General features: G+C 39.8%; 1 protein-coding gene across 2 annotated transcripts in view; it reads left to right on the top strand.

Moving 5' to 3' along the window:
- LOC122816668 (transmembrane protein 180-like) overlaps positions 1 to 25,206 on the top strand; it is a 588,132-nt gene that overhangs the window by 514,509 nt on the left and 48,417 nt on the right. Inside the window, exon 7 of one of the 2 annotated variants that reach the window (XM_044089624.1) lies at positions 22,087 to 22,133. The exons of the other annotated variant lie outside the window; for it this stretch is intronic. Within the exon in view, the coding sequence (XP_043945559.1) occupies positions 22,087 to 22,133 (47 nt within the window). The remainder of the gene's footprint in view (positions 1 to 22,086; positions 22,134 to 25,206) is intronic. 2 annotated transcript variants of the gene reach the window in all.

The following is a 25,206-nucleotide window of genomic DNA, read 5'->3' as shown; positions in this document are numbered from 1 at the left end:
TAAATTGTTGTTGTGTCTTTCAGCTTATCCCGGTTAGGGATCGCCACAGCGGAACTCTGGTCAGCTAATGTTTGGTAGTGGATTTTTTACGTGCCGAGTTACCAGCCCTGATGCACAACCTTCAACGAAGGCATGCCCATTCACGCATGCCTCCACACAGAAGACGCTCTAGCTGAGAATCAAACGCAACATCTTGCTGTGAGGCAACAACGCTACTGCAGCACATGCCTCATACCTCTCAGCTGTCCCTGATTTTGCATTTGCCTCACTTTTACCCCACCCCTTATAAAATATTTGATTTTTATGGTAAATCACTGAGAAAAAGCTGTCAGACAATAATGTCAAACATTAGACTTTCATACCTATTGTTCCAAAAATGCATGTTGATAAAAAGCTTGTTGTTTGTATTATCTTTTTTTTTAAACAGATTTTTACAGTGACGTGTACACATACAGTAATATAAAAAATAAAATTTCCTTTATTATTTTCATGCAGAATCACTCCAACATTAGATAAATTGCTCAATTCCTGCCTTCCCTTCCTCTTCCTGAACATTATTCTGCATGTATTGTTCAGACAAATTCCATTTATTTCTATGTGATTTGCTTCTTTGTTTTTCTAATGATACTACTTTCCAGTTCTTTTATCTCCTTTACGTACTCAATGCTTCAGTTATGAATGGTTTTGATTTTGATTTCCATTTCCTACCAGTTTTTGATCCCTTCCAATCTTAATTAATTATTGAGACTCTTTTCCTCTAACCTTGGAATAGTTGTCTTTCATAAATATTTTCATTTGTGCCTTTCCTTGTTTTCCCCATTCCTCATATTAAATAAATGTCATAGACTTTCTTAAATATCTTTAATATCTGTAGGATCTCTGGTCATTTTTCTTGTTATGGGCTTCCTAAGTCTGGAAAAAAAACATGTTCTACTTTCTGTTGCTTAAGTCATCATTCTAACAGTTTTTGTCTGGAGTTATCAAAAATGGTTGCCTAACAGCAGCCTTTCTAAACTCATCCATATTATCCCAATACTTCCGTATTTCCCCTTTAGCACTCAGCAATAATATTAAAGCCTTGCTATATATAAACAATACAGATCTTGTATTCCAGTCAAAAGGAGTAATTTCCTTAAGAATACTCATTTGCTCATGCAACATTTTGGCAAATTACTCGGTAGAGAATTGATAAAATATTCCAACTTGTTACATTCCCTAAGTGTATTCCCAGTTACTTGTCTCTTTCCCACTACACCAGCAGTATTTGCTATCTGCCCAAGTTAAAATTCACTGAAGTCTGCTTGGGGTATGAAAGTATGTATGCAAACACTTCCATGTAAAAATTGTAAACCTTCTGGACTTCGTTGCATATTGGGAGCCATATAGATGCCTTCCCACCATTCCTTTATAAATTATCTTTCCACTCACTCCACCCAGTCTTTTCTAACCTCTTCTGATTGACTTTTAGAGTTACAGTATGTTACAATATGTTATATGCCTTACTAATATCCTTTTTTTAGCAGCAACGTCTGTTCAAGACTCAACTAGAACCGGTCTTTCACTTAGCACTCCTTTATCCCTTTCTGTTTGCCTATACACTGTTATCAATCCATAGTAGGGAAGTCATTCTCTAACCTGCAGTCTAAATTTCTATTTGGCTTCACCACACTGTTACAATTTTCACCCTAGTTATTTACGCCCAATTCTTTGGTTCCAAGAAAAATGTAGCCAAGCTAGAGTTTTCACGGTGTGATACCTTAAGCCTGCTGGCATAATGGTTAAGGTGTTTACCTTATAGACACAAGGTACAGGGTTTGATTTTCACAATGGGTAATTGGCTAGTTTTAAAATGAACCACAAGGGCAGTTAGCCTAGTACTAATCTATGAACATACAATTGAAGACCATGAGATATATGCAAATGATCCTTAAGGGCATTAGTGTTTTATTAATATGGCTTTTGAATGTCGTGAAATTTTACTTTTTTTCTTACATTTTGTAAATACATTCAGACCAGTAAAGTAAACCCCACTAGGTATGGTCACGCATGTTTTGAGTCATTTTATGACCTTGTCAGCTCACTATAAGTGGAATGTTTGGGTATGTGTTGGAAACATAGGGTCTATAACCCAGCTGATGTCCATTACCATTAAGGTGTCTGCAAAATATCTCAAGTAACATCCACACCAAAGAGTAAAAAAGTCACACAGACAAACCAGTTAGTAAAAACTAAAGAAAAATCTAGCCATACTAAAGTTTTCACTGTGTGATATCTTAAATCTCTCATAATAGAGGCCTATGGGATATATGCAAATTCACCCTTAAGGATATTTTACTCTTTGGTTTGCATATTAAGAGACAGATAAAACAATCCGTGACTTAACATGGCCACATATCTGTTGATAGATAAGTAAAAGAAACAATGCAGTTTAAAAGGCCTCTGTGCTAGTAGATGAATGTCTTGGTTTTGTTGCTTTAGGACACAGTTTTATTAGGAGAGTTAGTCCAATATCAACTACGGTGGTGGTGCTGCGGTAGCGTTGTCGACTCACAGTAAGTCGTTGTCCTGTTCGATTCTCAGCTAGAGCGTCTTCTGTGTGGAGACATGCGTGAATGGGCTTAGCTTCGTTGAAGGTTGTGCGTCAGGGCTGGCAACTCGGCATGTAAAAATCTACTGCCAATCCTTAGCAGACCGGAGTTCCACTGTGACGACCCCTAACCAGGAAAAGTCGAAAGACGCAACAAAAAGTCCAGTATCACTTTCAGTAAAAACATTGTGCTTGACTGTTTTGAACAACTGTGTAATGTAAGGTGTTTTTTTATGGACTTTGAAATACAAAGTCCAAAAAGCCTATCTCAACTCTGACGGACTAGCAAAGTAATGAGAAAAAGTAAGCTAGAATGCAGTAGTTCTGCTCTGGAAAAATACTGTCTGTGAACTCAAAAGTGGTTATGCAAGAAGAGAAATAAACTTAAGGTGGAGAGACAGTGGACTGCTAAAAACAATGAATTGAGTTAAAGGAGACAGTACAAATGGGACTGCTGTGGTATAACAAAATTGAGCTATTATAGTGTTCTTTGTTTTAGGCTGCCATAATATTTATAATTTATATACAAATATAGCCCACAGGGTTGTTGTATACATATCTATTTGCTTGCAGGGACACTTCTGTAGAACAATAAAAACACATTAAAGAGACAGTTGAGTGCACTGTCTCACTGTTGACTGTGCAGAAATACTAGCTCAGAGCTTAAATTGGCTTAGTAACTCTCTCAGGCAAGGGGAAATAAGAAAGGAAGAGGGGAGACCAAGGGTGACTTTCTTGAATTCATGCAATTTCACTAAAGACAGGAGGTATAAACAATGGGAGTAACAGGTCTAGAATTTAAAAAATATATATATAAGAAAAAGAAATAGTTTGAGTAGTAGAAGTAAGTGTCTATTAGGAAGGAGAGAGTAAAAAATGACTAGCAGGATTTCAGTGGAGGAGGGTTTACAGACTGTAAGGCTGTTGTTTACAAACTAGGACACTGAAGTACCTGTCTTCAGACTAGTCACTATGAAGGCTAAAATATATGCAGAAGATGGGATTCCTCTACTATTTACTTAAAGTACAAGGCCAGAAGTGGTACAAAGTTTGTTCTAATTAAATGATGGTTGGATTGAATGGACTTAGACTGCCTATTTGAATGAGACCACTGCTTGTATATTTAAGTCTCCAGTGAACTTAAAGCACAAGGCCAGAGGTGGTACACATTTTGTGTGTGTGTGTGTGTGTGTGTGTGTGTGTGTGTGTGTGTGTGTGTGTGTGTGTGTGTGTGAACATTCTGCCTATCTGTTCTTTCAGGCACCTCTGGGCTTCTAGCAGCAACAGCTCACATGTCAAGGTGTGTGTGCCTCCATATGCTATATACACAGAGAGCTGTCTACCACTCTACATGGAAAGGGAGAGATAGGCATATATTTGAGTTCTTTCAAATTTATCATAAGCACATGCTTTAACTTTTTGAACTAGTAGAGGAATCAGCTGAACATGAAAGCTCATGCCTGATATTAGCAGAATTCTGTGGCTGACGATGATGGCAACATGCATTTGGCATGGTTTTGGGACTAAATGGCTCAGTGTACACCAGTTCTATGGGTGTGCTCACCCATATTTCCAACGTCACAGGGCCTGTTAGAGTACAGGCCACAACCACAAAGTCAACAGTGCAGGGCAGCCCATCTCTGGGTATGAGGCCTGCCTGGGCTTTCCATGAGTTCCATATCCACACAGCCTTTGACATTTGCAATGCTTCTGAAATGTATATGCACACAATAGCTGGGGGACTGTGTAGTGGCATCACCATGATTCCAAAACAGTCCCTGGAATGGGCATAACACTTGGCATAAATCATATGATGTTTAAGTCAGTAATCAAGGAATACACAGCACCTACCAACAGAATTTTTGAGACTGAGTGTGCTTTATGGCTTGTGCAACATTATGCAACTCCTACACAATGACATGAAATATAGATATAGGGCTAGGGAGCTGCTTTTGAAGTTTACGTCTTTGGTAACAAATGTGGCTGTCATGGGTGCCTCAACGAGCCTCATGACAAATGCCCTGTGATATAGTTTTGCAGGCTGTGCATTGTGTGGTCATAGGAGCAACATTGTATTGTGGCCTCGGTCACAGAAGGTGAACATGGTAGCCATGAGGTTGTAGGAGGAGTCAAGGATCACATTTTCCAGTGGCTGCAACAGCATGATCGTTGTTGTCTACTGCGTGGGCTTATGGTGTCGAGGGTCGTTCCTGTCTTTGACAGGTAGGAACAGAACTATAGTACCATGCAAGAGCACCCTGAGGAGGCATCCTATGTATGTTGTATGATGAGTTATACAGCCCATTATATGCACAATGCATATGATCGGGGTGAGGAGCAGATCATGTACCTGCAGGAAACACTGATGCTGTCTCACAAACAGTCCATGTAGTCAGATTTTGGACACACTGTGCCTGACATGCTTGTGTCTCCATGAGCTATATACACAGAGAAATGTCTACCATTCTACATGGAAGGGGAGAGGTAGGTATATATTTGAGACACAGTCATGTTTTTCATATCCTGCAGAAACAGACCAGATGTTGGTTTCAGTGCTTCTCTTAGATGCACCTATGGAGGCAACATTTCTCACCAACAACATCATTAGCTCTGTACCTGTACTCCAGGCCAATGTGCAGTTGGTGCTTAACTTCAGAAAAGCCAAGGAAATCTCTACAGTGCTGTGTGTGCCATCCATCTGTGCACGGATCACATACCTATGCATTTGCTGGTTGATTCTGAGTGTCAAACCAGAGTCATGGCAATGCCACATATTTCTGTGTTTCTTCCTTCTGGTGGGTGTGCCTACCTTAGAGGCAGTGCACATGTAAGATGTTGTGTTGTCTCTCAGTTACAAGATTTCTGTCATGTTCAAGTGAGTCCACACACTTAAGCACTACCTCTGTAGGGCCTTTGAACTGCTGGATGGGGTGATCCTGTAATGTTCTTGCATGCTGTTGTCATCACCATCCTGCTGACATCAGACCTACGTTATCTTGTGCTGGACCCTCCACCAGTGATACCCGTGAAAGCAAGAAGACAAATGACACCACTGTCTTCCAAACTGCTCCCTACTGAAATGTTGGTACTCAAATTGCAGAGTGCCAACAAGCTGAAAAAAAAAGACCAAAAACCCAGGAGAGGAGCAAATCACCAAGTTTACTCTTCTCCTTTAAACTTCATTTTTTTCAAGGAGAGAAGTCCCCCTGTATCCCATGATGTGGGTGGTAAACCCTCCCCACACCCCCCCAAACTTATACATACTAATATCAAGATTGCCATACCTCAAAGAAAAAGGAATTTTCAGAGAAATGGCTATCATGGCTGCTGGGCTGCAGCCCCCCCCCCCCCCCACACACACACACTTTATTCTAGTGTTTTTTTTAATAGTTGTACTTTATTTACTTCTTTAAAAAACAAAATAAATATGTGGCATACTTAACTACAGAATTTAATCCCAGCTCTCACTGCAACTGCATACAGTGCTGAGTTCCATGATAACAGAGTTGCTTAATGCTGCTGGCCTGATAACTGAAGACAACTCAGAAGCCTAGTATGTATCCCCATGTTAGTGTGGTCTAGAACTGTCGTAGTTCAACTGTCTTATTTACGGTGTGCAAAGAGGAATTTCTTTGGCATTTTTGCTGTGGAGTGAATAGATTGGACTTATAAAATATACTGTAGGTATTGTTGTACTCTTAAAGAAAACTTTACAGTATCATCACCACCATGATTAGCACCTTGCTTTTGCATGGTATTTGAATAATAATCTTTAGAGAAAAAAATCTTAAAATTAGCACCTTGTAATTTTAAGGTTTTTTTTTATAAGGATATTTATCCAATACCATTTGGGTAGGGCAGATTATCATACTCTTCAACTTTACTCTAGAATTCTGGACAAAGCCAAAAATGGTGGGCAAAATGGTCTCCGTTTGTGACAATGGTGTTTTCTTTTCCATTTTCAGTTTATGTAGCAGTTGTGTATGAGAAAGTGGGCTGTGGTAAGTGACATTTATCAGTGGTTTTCTTGGTCGTGGCAGGAATCTAATCCCTGAAAATGGATGTAGTATTAACTCACATATTGCTGGTGAGCTTATCTATAATGCCCAAGTGGGGTATTGTATCAAAGGCTTTTGCGAACTGCTGATTGAGGGCTCAATGTCTGTTATTCTAAAAGTGTATTAATTCTGGTTTAAGCACTTGGGCTTCAGGCCAGTTATTTTACATTAAGAGGGCTCGTGGTCTGCACTCTTGTGGGAGGAGAGGCTGGACTCTGCCCTTCTGAGCTGGGAATTTCTGGTTAAAGGCTTATAGTGCCTGCATATTTGAACTGCTTCGTACTGAAATTGGTACACCTTGTTTGCTGTATTATAGAGTAGATCCAGGCCTGCTGAATCTAGCTTTGTTTGTATAACTTGAGCACTAATCCAGGCATTCTTTAAAGTATTCAATTGTATTTATTACTGCTTGGTAGTAACTTGATTAAAGTGTAGCTATCATTCTAAGTCTTTTGGATTAAGCACTTGGGCTTCAGACCAGTTGTTTTACATTAGGAAGGTTTGTGGCCTGCACTGTGGTGGCAGGACAGGTAGCTTACATCCTTCTAAGTTGGGAACTGCTGATTGAGGGCTTGGTGTCTGTTATTCTAAAAGTGTATTAGTTCTGGTTTAAGCACTTGGGCTTCAGGCCAGTTATTTTACATTAAGAAGGTTTGTGGTCTGCACTCTTGTGGGAGGAGAGGCTGGACTCTGCCCTTCTGAGCTGGGAATTTCTGGTTAAAGGCTTATAGTGCCTGCATATTTGAATGTTTCTTACTGAAATTGGTACACCTTGTTTGCTGTAGCATATACTAGATCCAGGCCTGCTGAATCTAGCTTTGTTTGTATGCTTGTTGTTTGTTTGCTTGTTATTTCCTTGAAATGCTAATTCCACCTAAAATGCGGCTTTTCAGCGCTTCTGTGGATCCCTAGTGATATCTGAATTGCTTACTGTACTTATTTCCTTGTTTCACTTGAAAGAAAGTTACTGTTTGTCGTTTTTGCATTTAAGTTGCCTGTAACACATTGCATTTAAGTTACCTGGCACTTGCTCACTAAAGCAATTATACAAGTCAGCACTAAAAAATTAAAAGCACTACACCCTCACAAACTCCCCTTGAGTACCTTGTTCCCCATTGGCCCTTTTTTTTCAATTATAAAGGAATTCCCAATGCTATTCTGGCATGTCCAAAGGTCAGTTGTCAATCTCCTCTCCGGTCCAGCTGGTGAATCTGGGAATCTTGAGGCAATGTTACAACTGCCTCATGTACACAGACAACCCTCTCCTCCTCCCAACAAATTCCAACACATGTTAGAGATGCAACCATATAGCCAAACTGGTGGCTAAGCTCTCTCAACTCAGTACTGGCGTAACCAGTTAGGAGGAGAAGGAAACCACACTCACTACAATTCCAGTCTCACATAGACCTACCACGACAGCAAACCAAGCACATAAACACACAAAAACATACTCAGAGGCTCTAAATACAAATCTGCCTAAGCAGCAGAGACCTCCAAAGCAGACACCCAAGCAGCCGCTACCCCAAAACAAAACATGTGCAACACATAGCTCACAAAGCCAGTGTGCCGAACAGTCACAGCCCTTAAGGCTAAACAACACACCTGATACACTTGTAATAGGTGACTCTATCGTCAGGCACACTGACGTTCCGCTCACCAGGCTGAACAAGGAGATGGTCACGGTGAGCTGCCTGTCGGGCGCTAGGATTCGCCACATAACACAAGCACTCAGGTCACTCCAAGGCAAGTACAAATATGACTCAGTCGTTGTCCATGCTGGTGTGAATGACCTGAGACGTACCTCCCTGGACTACATGAAAAGAGACATAGAGGAGCTCTCTGAGCATGTAGCCCAGGCCGGTATGACCCTGACCTTGAGTAGCATCTTACCCTCACCAAGAATGATGCCACAATATGAAGACAATATGATCAATTTCAACAAATAGCTTAAGTATTGGTGTCATTCAAAGGGGATCCAATGCCTGTCAGCCTGGGATGACATGCTCGACAAGCCACGATGCTTCGCTAGGGACGGCTTGCACCTGTCACCTCTGGGCTTTCGGATATTGGCAAAGGCTCTTGCTACCCCCATAGTGCCTTTTTTAGGCAAGGCTCAAAAGACAAACCCACCTATAGGTATCACAAGGGATAAGAAACTAAGAGTAATGCTACTCAACGCCAGAAGTCTAAACCTCAAGATGCACGCACTCAAAACTCTCCTTAGCATGGAGAACATCGATATCTGTGCAGTAACAGAAACCTGGTTCAAGGCTCCCGAGAGCACCCCAGCACTACCAGGTTATACCTCATACCATGCTTTTCGGCCCCAAAACTTGGACCGAACCACAAAAGGAGGGGGAGTATCAATATTCGTCAAAGATACCCACACCTTCAGATTGGTGGCACAGCACGAAGCATCAGAGACTATCCATGTGCAACTAACAGTGGGTAAAACTGCCTTCCAGTTTATAGCCTGCTACAGACCACCCTCCCAAACCTAGGAACCCCACTCGGCCTTCCTGAGAACACTGGAAAATATGAAGGTCTCTCCAAACACCATTATATTGGGCGACTTCAACTACCCAAACATAGACTGGGAGCATTACTCTAGCTCCAACACCCTAGCCCAAAGGTTGCTAGAATTTGTAAACTCAAATGCTATGGAACAACTTGTTACCACTACCTCAAGAGGGGAAAACATACTGGACCTGATCATCACCAACAATGGGACTCTGTGCTCCAGATCAGAAGTGTATCCCTCACTGGTAAGATCTGACCATAAACTAATCTCACTGGATATTCACATCCCGACCCCACCCCCTGCCCAGAAAACCACAGTGAAAAACTTCTCTAAAGCAAATTTCACACTCCTCAAAACCAAGGTGGAATCCTTCAAAGCCCCCGGGCCTGTGGAAAATATGGCCCAGACCACAGAATCCTTTATAAACGCATTCTATGAACACCTTCAGGAGTGCATGGATCATGCGATCCTAAATAAAACCAAGACCCAATCCTCCAAAGACAAATGTCCTGTCTGGTGGACCCCAGCCATAAACAAACTATACAATAGAAGGAGGAAGCTACTGCACGATAGAGCAAAATCCCAAAAAGGGAAGGCATCTCTGATCAGTATTAGCAAAAAACTATGGGCACTCATAAAATCGTCTAAGGCCAGCTTCGAGAGAAAAATTGCACAGGACACTAAGGATAATCACAAGGCTTTCTGTAGTTATGTTAGGAACCTGGGAGGGAATTCCCAGATATGCTCAGAATTGGTCCAAAATGACAAAACATGCACCAAACCCGCAGACATTGCCAACATCCTAGCTGACAGGTTCAGTGCAAACTCCCCCCCCCCCACCAAAAGGGCAAATATCTATCCCAGCAGAGTGCTGCCCCCCTGATATCTCAGATGCTCAGGTAAGAGCCGCCCTCTCCAAAGCAAAAAGCACAGCATCAATGGGACCAGACGGTGTCCCGGGCTGCGTCCTACATGAACCTCCAAGAAGAGCTAAACCCAAACATAAAACTACTGTTCAATCTCAGCCTTACTACAGGATATGTACCCAAAGAGTGGCGTACAGCAACAGTGGTCCCTCTGCACAAAGGTGGTGCCTCAACGGATCCTGGAAACTATCGCCCCATAAGCCTGACTAGCTTGGTCTGCAAAGCTATGGAAAGGATCATCATGGACCTCATAAATAAAGATATTGGGGACCTACAGACACTGGATCCTGCCCAGTTCGGCTTTAAGGGCAGATCCTGCCTCTTAAACCTGGTTGATTTCTTTGAAACAGTCACCAAGGCCATTGACGAGGGGAAGGTGGTCCACCCAGCCTACCTGGACCTCGCAAAAACCTTCGATACAATACCCCACTCGGGCATTATAGATAAGCTCACCAGCTTAAATGTAAACCCCTATGTCACTTCTGTGTCCCAAAAGTATGTCATAAATAGCACCACACATTTTCACTCTGATGGTCACACCTGCTCGATAAATGCAAATCTGCTCTATGACTTAGTGGCAATTTCAGATTGTACATGCTGTCTTGGAGCTTTTTTTCAAATGCCTTAACTATATGTGTAAACTACACACTTGTTACGAGTACTTGCCCTTGCCAGTTATTGTAGTGTGAATATATTAACTGCAGTTCTAGTAGTGTGTCTAGATGAAAACTGTAATTCTGTACTGAATGCCATACATTTAAATACATACTGCATAAAATTACATATGAATTATGGACCAAAGAGAGAACTGCAGTAGTATGTTCTGCACTTTTGAAGTAGTACCGTGCAGTTGCCCCACCCACAGTTGCTTTTCTTTTTTCCATTCTTCTCCTCTCCACTATATGTCCCATCCCTTTTTAAAAGCTTCAGTGAACCTACAGATCACAAACTCCTTTGTTAGCATACTCCATTTTCTACCACACTTTCTGTGAAGAACTTTTCCTTCTGTTCAGACTACAGATGCTACCCTCAGTGTTGTGGCTGAGTCCTCTTCTCATTTATTCTCCTTTCTTCTTTTTAGGTTGTTTCCCCTGAATAGCTGCTTACTATTTTATATACCTATGTAATGTGCACTTTCATCTCCAGCATGAGCAAATCCATAGCGAAAGATGTCTTTTTATTTTCTATTTTCTTCTTATCCCTTCACCATTCCTGTGATTTTCTTTTATACACAGTCAAACTTATTTTATCTGTTTTCCCTGAAATAGCCGAACTGTGTTTAGTATTTTGGCTGTGACCTAATTAATGACCTTTGGAGTGATAAAATTACCACTTTGGACTACATAAGATTGCAAAGTACTGTATCTATTAGTTTACTCTTAAAGAAAATTTACAGTACCACTACCATTAGCACCTTGCATTTGCACTGTATTGGATGATTTAGGAGGAAAAACATCTTTAAATCAGCACCTTGTAATTTTAATTTTTTTTCCTAGGAGTAACATCCTGTACTACTAGGATAGGACTGATTATCATACTTTTCTACTTCTTTGCTCAGGTATTCTGCACAGACCCCATCCCCCCTTCAAAAATGCTGGAGAAAAAGCCCAACATCAAGAGCATTTTTAAATATTATTCTAATTCACTTGAAAATTTAATATAATGACAGGTTTTGCATCAGCATGTATTTTCTGTTTAATAAGAAGTATACAACTTTTTGGGGCATTATTGGCTGATTGCAATCTTCAGTGGGATTTACCAGAAATTAAACAAAGAAAAAAAAAACAGTACAAGGGACTGGACAGAAATATGAGTCATTCATTACAATTTCATATTCGTAGTGTTCAGAAAATGGATGTTGATGAAACTCCTGTTGCTCTGTTATCTTCTTAAGTGAATTAGAGTTGTCTAGCAGTTAGTGTACCGGATTAAGACACTCCAATGTTAGTGCAGTGATTGCTGTAGTCAAGGATAAAGGACTTGATTCCTTTCACCTCCATTTGCCCACTGTGTGACTTTGAACAAGTCACTTAAATAGACAGTAGGCTGGGTTGTCCCTGAAATGGGACACTTTGTGCCATGGGCTTACCTAGTTAAGAAAGACATAAAATAAAAATTGCAGTCAGTAAATAATGACAGGCATGAAAGTTTCAAACATTATATCCTTCAGAAAATGTTTGCTAATGCAAAGCTTGTTATTCTACCAACCAAGCTAAGATACATTTTTTGGCCATTATTTATGTAGTTATTCATTTATTTGATCTCAAGCAGGTATCTTAGGTCACAGTCATACAAGTGTTAATAATTCATGGTCACATCTGTGTGTGTATTTGTATATTTGTTTGTTTGTGCAGTGAGTATAGCTCTCAATTTTCCCAGTTTTGCCTCATATTTTTGGTGTGTTCCACATAAAGTTTCTGTTTTTCTTGCAGTTTGTGACAGATTGCAGTCACTATTAATAACAGATGTCAGTTTCAGACTTCACATCCTTCAGAAAATGCTTACTAATGCAAAACTCATTTGCTAGCAGCATTCTAAGTATACAAGAGCAATATTTAAAATTTGTACCTGAGTTTTGATTTTTAGTAACAATCCCTGGTGTTCAGAGTGGTCGAAAGCCACCAAGAAAAACAGATTACCACTCCAAAAGTAGCCAAAAAAAAAAGGACTCTTAGGTGCAGTACAAATATTTAATTCCACAAACCGGATACAATCACAAAATTAATAAAAAAATAATTCCAAAAAGAACCACAGTCAAGCGCTTTCGTCAATCAAGACTTCATCAGAACTGTGTATGTGTGCTAAAATACAAGCTTATATAAGAACACTCCCCAATTAACCCTAACGATTAATTATTAAAGTCCTACACCAACATTAGTATTCACTTTATCAACACAATACAAAATTGTTTAAAAAAATATATAAATAGGTTAAAAACAGCATGTAAGTTTCAATTCTGGCTTAATAGAAATGTTGTCATTTATACCTGGGGCTACTGTGGCATTCAACCATAGTTGCCATCTCATTTCAGCTCTGTCTAGTCTATTTGTCCAGTCACCCCCTCTAACATCTCTACCAACCACTTCCAAAATACCAAATAAAAAACTGTGGTCACGGTTTGCATTAATATGTCGGTATAGTGCATTGTTTTCGTCGCATTTCTTTATACTGTAAAGGTGCTCATAAATTCTTCTTCAGAACCTCCTTTCCGTTTTCCCAACATAAAAATCCTAACAACCCTGACAGACAGCAATGTAAACTACCTCCATAGTGGCACAGGAGCCTGTGGCTAACCTCACCTCTAACCTATTAGAACCTATTGGTAAAGTGTGAGTTGTGATAATAAATTTACAATAGTCACAGGCCACACATTTAGTAGTTCCCTTGAGAGTCTTAGTTTTGTTCTTTATGGGATGTTCTAATAGTGATTTCAAATTACTTTTAGCCCTGTAAGGAAAGGTTGGTCCATCTCCTATAATCGCTGAAAGTTCGTTGCTTTTAAAAAGTATCCAGTTTTTCTTCAAAATGTCTTTTACTTTGTCACAAGTTCCCCCATAGGTTAATACAATTGAATACGAGTAAACAAGCAAATTAACCAGTGTACCCATCTCTACCTGTGCTATTTTGAGGTCAGAGCACATTCTGGATATACGAACCATTTGACCTTTCACAATGTTTCTTTTCACATACCGAGGGTGACTGCTTCTGAACTCCAGATAATCATTAGAAAAAGTGGGTTTTCGATGAACACAAGATTGAAAACATTTTTTACTCCTATCTTTCCAAAGACACACATCCAAGTAGTTAATCTTTTCATTGTCACTGTTGCCATTAAACTTAAAATAGTTACATATACCGTTCAAGAAATTGAGGAACTCCGTATGTTTATCCCCTACCTTCCAGAGAGTAAACATATCATCCAAAAACCTAAGATAAACAGTCCAAAAGTCCTTAAATGGACTGCTAATAATGTATTCACTTTCCCAACTATACATAACTAAATTAGCAGACAGTGGGGCACATCTAGTGCCCATTGCTACCCCATTGGTCTGACCAAAAAACTCACCCCCAAAACTAAAAAAATTATTCAAAAGAATAATTTCCATTAACAACATAATAACATTGACCAAGGTGTTCCCCAAATTTGTTTTTTCCACTAACACCTCATGAAAGAACTCCAGCACTATGTCATGAGGTGTATAGGTGACTAGATCAACTACATCAGTAATTGAAAAGCTGGAACCCTCACTATAGTGTTCTTCCTGGATCTGACTCAAAATATCCCAAAAATGTAAGTGTGACCAATAGGAGCCAAAGAGTTTCTCACCACCCGATCAATAAACCCCCCTGATGGGTATGTAATATTATTCTGACTAGTTATAATAAGCCAGTAGGGAAGATCATAAATATTTTTGTGTGTTTTCAGAATACTGAATAATACTGGAATGGTTGGGTGATCATTGTATAAAAATTGGTATGTCTCCTCATTAATTACCCCATGAAATAGTGAGTCCTCCTGTACTAGTTTAATTTTTCTATAGGAAATATTTATTTTGCTTCTAGAAACACATTCATACTTATTTTCATCTTGTAACATACCAAAATTGTTTTTGTTGTAATCTTCAATATTAACTATAGCCATCCCACCCCCCTTGTCCGGCTTCATAAACCTCAAGGTGGGATTACTTCTTAGTTCTTTTAATAAATCGTTTTCCTTCTTGGTCAAGTTAAACTGTCTAGGTCTGTAGTGGTTCAGCAGTTCATATATCTCGTGGGAACATATCTTGTCAAATGTACCAATAAGGGGGTATAAAGGGGAGTGAAAACAGCTTTTCTTCCATAACTGGTCCCTTCTACCTAGTATTGAGTTGTCCCTAAACATATATTTCAGATTCATTTTTCTGGTATAGAGTTTTAACTCACTTAAGGTAGAACTAACATCTTCCTTTGTAGAAGGCACAAATTTAATCCCTTTCATCAAAAGTGAAAAAAAATTCTTGTTAATGTCAATACCTGCATAATTGAAAATGTTGAACCCTTGGTATGAGAGAAGTAAACCCCCAAACAAGTTTATAATCTCACCACGATCTACCCCAGATGAGTTACTACTAGTATTAGAATCCTAGTGGTACTGCTGTTGGTTTCTGTACATGTTCCCCTTGCCCCCTCCCGGGGGTCCAGAAAAAAAACATTACTATTATTCCTGTATTTGTTTTTATTTTGTAGTGTCTCAGACTTTCTTAATGGGGGATACTCTTGTTCTCGTATACTTTATCCCTTACTACTTCCCTTTGAATAGGGACTGGTCTTGTGTTAGTGTTTTCAATCCTTTGACTGTTCACACTTTCATTACCCACTTCAGTATACGCCTTAGGTAAGGGATATGCAGTTTTATTTGAGTACTCAAACTTGTCTCTAACCAATTTTCTCTTCTTTCTTTCAATATTACCCCCCACTTCATATTCCACTTTATCAAACACTTTATTGTATTTAGTTGAAAATATACTAAAATTCACAGCATTTAAAATCACATTGTTATTTTTATCAATTTCAGTTAAACGTTCATTAATTCTGTTGTTTATTTTCATAATGAATCCAACCAGTTCAATTCTGTGATGGTCAGACATCTCTAACAATTCATCACACTCACTCTGTCCTTTTTTTAGACCATTCGGAAAGTTGAATACACGCAACCCTTTAGGTACTCTACGTTTAGCTACACATTCAGATAAATAGGCATTGTCACATTGTAGGTTGCGTACCTTAGTTTCTGTTCGAGTAGGATTAATCTTTGGTTGATATTATCATCGTTGTTAATAGGGCTTACTTTGAAAAGCCCAAAATCATTTCGAAACCAGTCCTTGAAATGGTCATTGGATTGTCCAGTCCCTTGCGAACCTCGTATAACTCCAGAGGAACCAGCTTCGCCTAAAGCAATGGAACCCAGTGTTAAGTTTCCTCTATTCGTCCTGTTACTAGCTGAGGATGACATTTCACCCATCTCCCTTTGCTGACGTCCACCCATTACCTCCAAACTAGGGATTACTCGGTTTTGGTAGTTTTTGAACTGCTTCCTGCAGTTCTGATACTTTGTTGGTCAAGGTTAAAATTAAATGCATGACATTAGTGTCAGCTGCATCAACTTGCTGACCACACGGAAAAGGCATGGAATGAAATTCGTCCTCAAAAATGGACAGCAAACCAGTTTCTTCCATCTCAATGGTGTTGATAATAAACAAAGAATCAAAGTCAATGGTAAAGTCATGGAAAGGCTACAGGTACAACAATAAAACACTAGTAACAATCTCTGGTGTTCAGAACAGTCGAAAGCCACCAAGAAAAACAGATTACCACTCCAAAAGTAGCCAAAAAAATGGACTCTTAGGTACAGTACAAATATCTAATTCCACAAACTGGATAAAATCACAAAGTTGATAAAAAAAAAAATTCTAAAAAGAACCACAGTCAAGTGCTGTAGTCAATCAAGACTTCATCAGAACTGTGTATGTGTGCTAAAATACAAGCTTATATAAGAACACTCCCCAATTAACCCTAACAGTTAATTAAGTCCTACACCAACATTAGTATTCACTTTATCAACACAATACAGAATTGTTAAAAAAAAACTACAAATAGGTTAAAAACAGTATGTTGACAGTTATAATACACATTAACCAAAAAGGAACTCTTTGAAAAACACTTTAGTCATTATAATTTAGTTGCTCTAAGTTTCAACTCTGGCTTAATAGAAATGTCATTTATACCTGGGGCTACTGTGGCATTCAACCATAGTTGCCATCTCATTTCAGCCCTATCTAGTCTATTTGTCCAGTCACCCCCTCTAACATCTCTACCAACCACTTCCAAAATACCAAATAAAAAACTGTGGTCAGGGTTTGCATTAATATGTCTGTATAGTGCATTGTTTTCGTCACGTTTCTTTCTACTATAAAGGTGCTCATGAATTCTTCTTCAGAACCTCCTTTCCATTTTCCCGACATAAAAATCCTAACAACCCTGACAGACAGCAATGTAAACCACCCCCAAAGTGACACAGGAGCCTGTGGCTAACCTCACCTCTAACGTCTAACCTATTAGAACCTATTTTGAGTTTTGATCTTTGTTCCTGAGCTGAGCATTTGAGTTGGCCTGAGCAGGAATAACAGTGGGCTGCACTGTATGGTTCTGGCAACAGTGAGATGAACATTATAGGTCATTAGTAGTTCCCTTGAGAGTCTTAGTTATTTGAGGTGTTTTTTTCCATACAGTTGGCTGTATTTGATAGTCACATTTTTGTGTGTGTAATTTTACATTGCAAAGCTACTGTATTATTATGTTGAGCAGAAGGACATTGTGTGAAAAAATGCAGTGTGTTTTGTGCAAAAAAAAAAAAAGGGAAGATTTTACAGGCAATATTTTTTGTCAGATTGGCTGGCAACAGAGTTTGAGTGTTGCTCTAATGACTAGTTTGTGGAACTAAAATGAACAAAATAAATTTTTTTCCCTTGAGGTGGTAACTTTTTCTCACCCTAGGAGTGACTTTGAACTGAGAATAATAATTTAAGGAGATGCAGGAGAATGACCTAATTTCTGTACATTTTTTGTTGCCATTGTGCAAAATGTAGTTTACCTGATGGTATAGCATGCATTTATGTCAGATGTTTAAGTAATGTCTTTCGGCTTTTCACAGTTAAGGGTTGCCACAGCGAAACTCTGGTCCACTAATGATTGGCAGTGGATTTTTTTTACGGTGCCAAGTTGCCAGCCCGACGCCCAACCTTCAAATAAATCGCACCCATTCACGCACGCACCTACCTGCATGTCTTTAAACATCACTCGACCACGGGGAGGACATGCAGACTCCACACAGAAGGCCCTCCAGCCGAGAATTGAACGGGAGAACCTCGTGCTGTGAGGCAACGGTACTAACCGCTGCACCACCACGGCCCCTTGCATTTATATCAGATGTGTATTTGAGTAAATAGAGCAAACCAGTATTTTGTGCTTAGGGTGTTTGGTTTTGTGGTATTAGAGTGAAACTCATTTTAGCCTCCTCATATGTTTGAAATGAACTTTTCCTCAAATAAAGTCTGGCTTATATTTTAAAGAGGAATGCTACTGCTGGAAAACTATGTAGCATTTGCAATTTTGTATTACCAGTTATTTATGTAAAGTGGTAACCATAGCCAATGATGAGCCAACTGTAATATAGCCATACTCATTCAGTTGCTTCCCTGCAGTCCCTCCTGCTATGAAGTCACCAGTCGCCATTGTTGTAGAAGTATCAACAGAAATTGCTGAAAAAGCCTTGCTACTTATATATGTCAAGTATATAGACTGAGATGAAAATTAAACTGAAGAATAGTTTCTGAACTATTTGGAATTGAAGAGTAATAGATCAGGCACTGAAATGTTCCCATCATTGTCTGACAACTACATAAATGCTGATTTAAAATTCACAGACTGTTTCAGTTTGTACTGATGATGCAGTTAGTATGTTTGCTAAACTTACATGATTAGTTGCAAAAATGAAGCAAGTAACACCAAATATAGAAAGCATACTTCGCATGATACACTAGGAAATGTTTGTAAGCACCAAAACCAACTGTAAGTGCTGAGGTGAATTAAGTATGAAAAACATTTAAGACATTCTGTTTTATAAAGGCATGCTCTTCAAATTCAAGACAATGGGCTCTTCTTATAAAACATTATTAAATGCTGAAGTTTGCTGACTTTCATGAGGACAGATATTAAAAAAAGGCTCTTTGACCTGAGAGAACTAATTATATTTTGGTCAACCAAAACTTGCATTGTACAACTTGTTTCAAGGACACAGATTGGAATTTGACGTTGTTACCTTGCAGACATATTTCAACTTTGGTTGAGTTTAACTTACCACTTCAGGAAACACACAAAACAGTGTCTGCTAGTCATAATAAAATCAAAGGCCAGAAGAAGAAAATTAAACTTTGGATGCAAATAACAGAAAACAAGTGCTCTGATAATTTCACCATCTCGACTGACCGAATGAATAAGGCAAAGAAAAAGAGAAATAAGCCAACAAAGAAAACTTATCAATCATTTGAAAATGCTGTCAGTTAAATTTTAAGACTATGTTCCCTCAAGTCAGGATCCAAGAGTTTTTTTTTTTTTGTCAGTTCCGAATCCTTTTAATCACAAGGAATGGATAAAGGATGAGCCATCTACAAATGAAGATCTGTTTGGCTGATCTTTCCTCAGACATTGCACTGAACAGTCTGAGGACTAAGATGCCTCTTGATATAAGTTTGGGTAAAACTTCTTAGTGAGTATGGACCTTTAAGTGAAAATCATTTTAGAATACTTCTCCATTTTCCTTCTACCTACTACAACCAAAACAAAATACAGGACTAGATTCAATTTGACATTTACATTAAAGTAGTCTTTATCTTTAATAAACCACACATCTGATATTGACAACTTCTGTCATGCAATGCAAGCACATCCTTTTCATTAAGACTGTGCAGGTCTGCAGCCTGAAGCATGAATTCCTGCAATTCACATTAATTGTAAATATTTTCTAAGCCTTTTGCAAAATTTTATACAGCTTCACAAAAATAAATATTTTTGAGTACGGTTCCTTAGTCCAAAAAAGTTTAAGAAACACTGTTATAGAATATATTGATTGTGCAACGGTAGCTCATTAGTATGGAAAAACATGCATACTGATTGGTCAGCCCAACCAGCGTGCCAGTTGTAAAATCGAGCATATACTTATTTATGGCTTTGCAGTTTTTTTGAGTTAAGAGGTCAAGAGGTCCTTACGGAGAGCAGAGAAAATACAAGAAAAATCAGATATGTTATGCAACACTAAAGAAATTAACCTGATTTTCCTTGTACTTTTTCCCTGTCTCTTTTGTACTTCTAAACCGTGTGGCTTTCACAATTTTTTTTTCTTTTCTCAAAAAAAATAAATAAAAGCAAGCAATAGAGATCTTCCTTTCTCCGTTGCTTGCTTTCCAAAGAACTGATGTACTGTGTAAGCATGTGAAAGTAAGTCTGATACACATGTGCAGTATATCAGCAAAGTGGAAGACTGTGGAAACAACTCAGAAGAACACCACAGCGCCGTTATACAAAGACATTATTTAAGAAAAGTAAATAATTTCTTTCTTAAATAATGTCATTGTATTTTAGCAATAACCAATGAGTGGGTGTGGGTATATTGAAGATTTACCCACAGTTGCCTTCATGTAATCACTTGGGCTTCACCCTCATGATCAAACCACACCAAGCATGGGTCAATTAAGCAATAACCCATGCCTGGGTGTGGGTAATGCTGGATTTACCTATGGTTGGTGTGGTTTGGTCATGAGGCAAGCCGGTGGCCAAACAAAGACAACCGTGGGTAAATCCAGCATTACCCACACCCAGAAGTGGGTTATTGCTATTATACAATGACATTATTTAAGGAAAAAAATACTTACTTTTCTTAAATAATGGCATTGTATAATGCCTCCGTGCTGCCTTTCCGCAGCTGTCTGGTATTCTGCGGCAGTACTGATGTACTGCGCATGCGTATGCTTACGCAGTACATCAGTGCTGTGGGTGGAAGCAATGGAGAAAGCAAGATCTCCGTTGCTTTTTACAAAGTGTCTCGCTATGTTAAAGGAGTTTGACATAGCGAGACAGCTTTAAAAAAAGCAGAAGAGAATCTCCGTTGCTTTTTTAAAGCTGTCTCGCTATGTTAAACCCATTTAACATAGCAAAACAACTTTAAAAAAAGCAATGGAGAAAGAAAGAACTCCATTACTATTTTTAAAGCTGTCTTGCAATGTTAAACTCCTTTAATATAGCGAGACAGTTTCTAAAAAGCAACGGAGATCTTGCGTTCTCCGTTGCTGTAAAAAAAAAGAAAGAAAAAAAAAAGACTTATACTAATGGAAAAAGTCCAGGCGACTGGACCTTTTTCCATTAGTATAAGTCTTTGATTTACAACGTGCACGTTTTGGAATATTAATGGGGGGGGGTCATTGTATAATATAGCAATAACCCACACCTGGGTGTGGGTAATGCAGAATTTACCCACGGTTGGCGTGGTTTGGTCCCGAGGGTGAAGTCCGAGGGACCAAAGACAACCGTGGGTAAATCCCGCATTACCCACACCCAGAAGTGGGTTATTGCTATTATACTATGACATTATTTAAGAAAATAAATAATTACTTTTCTTAAATAATGGCATTGTATAATGCCTCTTTGCTGCCCTTCGCGGCTGTCTGGTATCCTGGCAGTTCTGATGTACTGCGCATGCCTCGCAGTACATCAGAGTTGTGGCCAAAAGCAACGGAGAAAGCAAGATCTCCGTTGCTTTTTACTGTTTTGCTATGTTAAATGGGTTTAACATAGCGAGACAGCTTTAAAATAAGCTTAACGGAGATGTCCGTTGCTTATTTTAAAGCTGTATCGCTATGTTAAACCCATTTAACAAAGCGAAAAGCAACGGAGATCTTGCTTTCTCGTTTTTTAAACCTGTCTCGCTATGTTAAATGGGTTTAACATAGCGAGACAGATTTAAAATAAGCAACGGAGATGTCCGTTGCTTATTTTAAAGCTGTCTCGCTATGTTAAACCCATTTAACATAGCGAAACAGTAAAAAGCAACGGAGAAAGCAAGATCTCCGTTGCTTTTTACACACTGTGTTGCTATGTTAACGGAGTTTAACATAGCGAGACAGCTTTAAAAAAAGCAATGGAGATCTCCGTTGCTTTTTTTAAACCTTTGTCGCTATGTTAAACACTTTTAACATACCGAGACAGTGTTTTAAAAGAGACTTATACTAATGGAAAAAGTCCAGGCGACCGGACCTTTTTCAATTAGTATAAGTCGATTTACAACGTGCACGCTGGCCAATCAGCGTGCACGTTTTGGAATATTAATGGGGGGGTCATGGTATAATCTTCAATATACCACACCATTTCATTGGTTATTGTTAAAAGGCATACTTTGTTTTGCAGGATGTGTCAAATGCAGACCAGAAGTGCCTGGAAGAACAGATATGCAGGTGAGCCTTGGTCAGTCCCTGTTTTCATTCATGCAGTGATGTTTTCTGTAGTTTGCTACATTGGACATTACTAAGCTGGTCACATGAGTGGCTGGTGCCAGGTTTGTCTTATATGCAAGACACCCCTAGGTATGAAGGTTTAATCAACCTGGCTGGTGAGGCACTAGAAACGTATCAATTTCTGTCAACCACATCATGCCTTTTCCTTTGCATAGAGTACCATTTTGGTAACCACCCCTCACATTTGTAGTAGGAAGCTATTATGGCCACCCAGAGCATTTACACCGTGCACCAGTCCCTGCCATATCTGATCTCAGTACTGCTTATCTACAGTGCCTTTGCCAGTGAAGCACATTTGTACACCATCTGTGGGGATAGCTTTCAGTAGCAGTTCTTTCTCCTGGCTGTTGAACTTTTTCTAGGTGTTGTTTTCTTAGGAGTTGCAGAGCTAGTACCTGTACTGCTAAGGACAAAGCATGTGAGTCAATAGGTTAATACTTTATATGGTGGCATGCACATGTTTAACTGCAGCTTCTCATCCCTGGTTTACAGCTCCAGTTACTGCTATGCACAGCCTTAAATCCAGATTTTGGTACTGTACCATGTCCCTATATATAGCCCTTGAACCATCCACCATATATGGGATATAATTCCTGAAGTATCCTGTGTTTTCAGCTTGTTCCCCAAAGTAATATACTATGCAAGTGTGATAGGTTCCAAGTAACACATACAGCAAAACATTTCCCTCACTGTCCCTTGCAGCCACCATGGAGTCTGTAGTTATGGATGCTATACTTTACTGGGAAGAATGCCTTCTTTTACTTTCTAATGCCATACATCCACAGAGCTTTTGTTCATATTCCTCTATAATTTAGTTGTATGGTGTAAGTGGTGCTCTGCAAGATGGTGTTGGCACTTTTTATCACAATACAGAGGAGGCAGTTAGCAAGACAGTTATGCAGATAAGGCCAGCTAGCACATCTATTTGTGAGTTGCTGCCTGTGTGCAGTGCACTACCGACAAGTATCATCTCAAGTCATGCAAGTAAAATTTAGCATGATGCATGAAACATCCTTGCTCATGCACATGGCATGTCTACACACATAGCACAATGATACAGGGTTATGATGTGTGACATATAATTCACAAACACATAGTGGGTCCTCTTGTGTGCACAGACAGAGTGACCATGGCTGCTTCAGGGAGTGATAAAATCAGGGTAGCTATATGTTGTGCTAGAGTGAGCAAAATTTCCTTGGTCTGCATGCAGAAAGATTGTAAAAATTACCTACTTGCTCACTGTGGTGGCCATTTGAAGAAGGTGGAGGCCTGATATGAGCTGGCACAGGCATTGATTGATGCATTGGCATCACGCATTCTGTGGAACAGTGTTTTCATCACTGTGATGACGTGGGGCAGTTCCATCCCAATGTGCTTCACCAGTGGGAGTCAGTGGTTCAGTAGAATTAACAAAATACGCTGTAAACATTTTTGTGTGGTTGATGCCATTGTCTAGCAGTATATACACTGTTGCACAAGTATGCTTAATAGTACAGTTTTGTTTTGCAGTTAGATAGGAGCATCACCTTAATATAATGTGGTATCGGAAGGCAGACGTACCTTTCCAGACAGTGAGGTTGTGTATCTGTTCTGTGGAAGTCCACAGTACAACTGCAGCTGTGTTTGTTTCATGTATGTTTGTGTCCACGTATGTAACAATTTTCCCATTGTATCATCCTTCTGCAGGTCCAACTGTGAAAGGAGGGTTGGCCATGCCCACCTTGATCACTGCTAGTGACTGCATTTGTCACCTAGATGACCATGCCTGATAGATCTACCTGTCAGAACGGGGAAGTCATGGTCCTTTTGTTAGAGTGGATCTGAAGTGGGCCACTTGTGCTCTGCTTGTCTGCTCTTGGGGGAGGTGAAGGCTTCATGTTAAGTTGTCTATCTCGCCTTCATTCTTGCTGGATGGGTTCGGAGCCGACCTCGGCTCCGACTCGGCCACTCTAAAGCTCGAGAGTTGGTTCCACCGGCTCGAGGCTCCCCTTATATCCCACAATGCTAGGCGAGAGTTACCTCAGATCTCGTTTGCCGCTACAGCTTCGAGGTTGGTTGTTCTACCGGTTCCTGGTGAGTTTAAGCTTTTTCTATTAAAAGTTACTCTTTTTTCCCCTTTTTTAGTTTAATTATTATCAAATTAGTGTAGTTCATTGAACTTTATCCCCGACCTAATTTTTTTCCCGTTTCTTGTTTAAAAGAACTTTTAGTTCTTCCCTTGGGCCTTGGGCCTTCCCTTCCCTAGGGAGTGTTTGTGTAGTTTAAACTACTGTTTATTGTACTTTATTGTACTTTATTTTTTAGTATTTTTACTAAAGTAGTTATTTTGACAGGGTATAACTGGTGTGTTTGAGTGTGTGTTTGTGTTCACCAGTTAGGCTATGTCTAAAGAAGCAAAGGTCTCCGGATTCAAGAAGTGTGATGCGTGCTGTCAGAAAATGTCTCTGACAGATGCTCACACTTCTTGTGTCTATTGTCTGGGGCCTTTGCACCTGCAGGATTCCTGTGCTGTTTGCCATGGCTTCAGCCCCAGGGTCCTGCAGGAAAGAAAAAACAAGCTTATTCTGAGAGGCTTGTTGAAGCCTGAGGATTCCCTGTCTGTCTCAACAGGGAAGCCCTCCAAGGCATCGAGGTCTTCGGCTCCGGCTTCTGAGCCGAGACCTCAGGTTGTTCAACCTTTGCCTTTATCGGCTCCGGCTGGAGCCGATAAGACTCAGTCCACAGTTTCTGTGGCTTCCTCGGCTCGGCGGAGCCGAGGTTATCGAGGTACCCGTGTCGGCTCCGACAAGCTCTTGGAAACCAACAACCAGAAAGAGGTCTAGGTCACCTTCTCTTGGCTCCGTTCATTCGGCTCCAGGATCTCCCCTGCTGTCTGAACGGAGCCAAAGGTCTCATTCCTCTAGGTCATCGAGGCTGTCCGATCATGACCTTCAGAGGGTGGTGAGTCGACTACTCAAGTCTGAGGCACTAGCCCAGATGCTTCAGAGCCCGACTCATCAGTCGGTGCCTGCCC

Source organism: Protopterus annectens, chromosome 12.part0, assembly GCF_019279795.1.
Source record: "Protopterus annectens isolate FY-2018-M chromosome 12.part0, PAN1.0, whole genome shotgun sequence".
NCBI lineage: Eukaryota > Metazoa > Chordata > Ceratodontiformes > Protopteridae > Protopterus > Protopterus annectens.
Note: the sequence above shows the minus strand (reverse complement) of the source record. Positions and strands in the feature narration are given on the sequence as shown.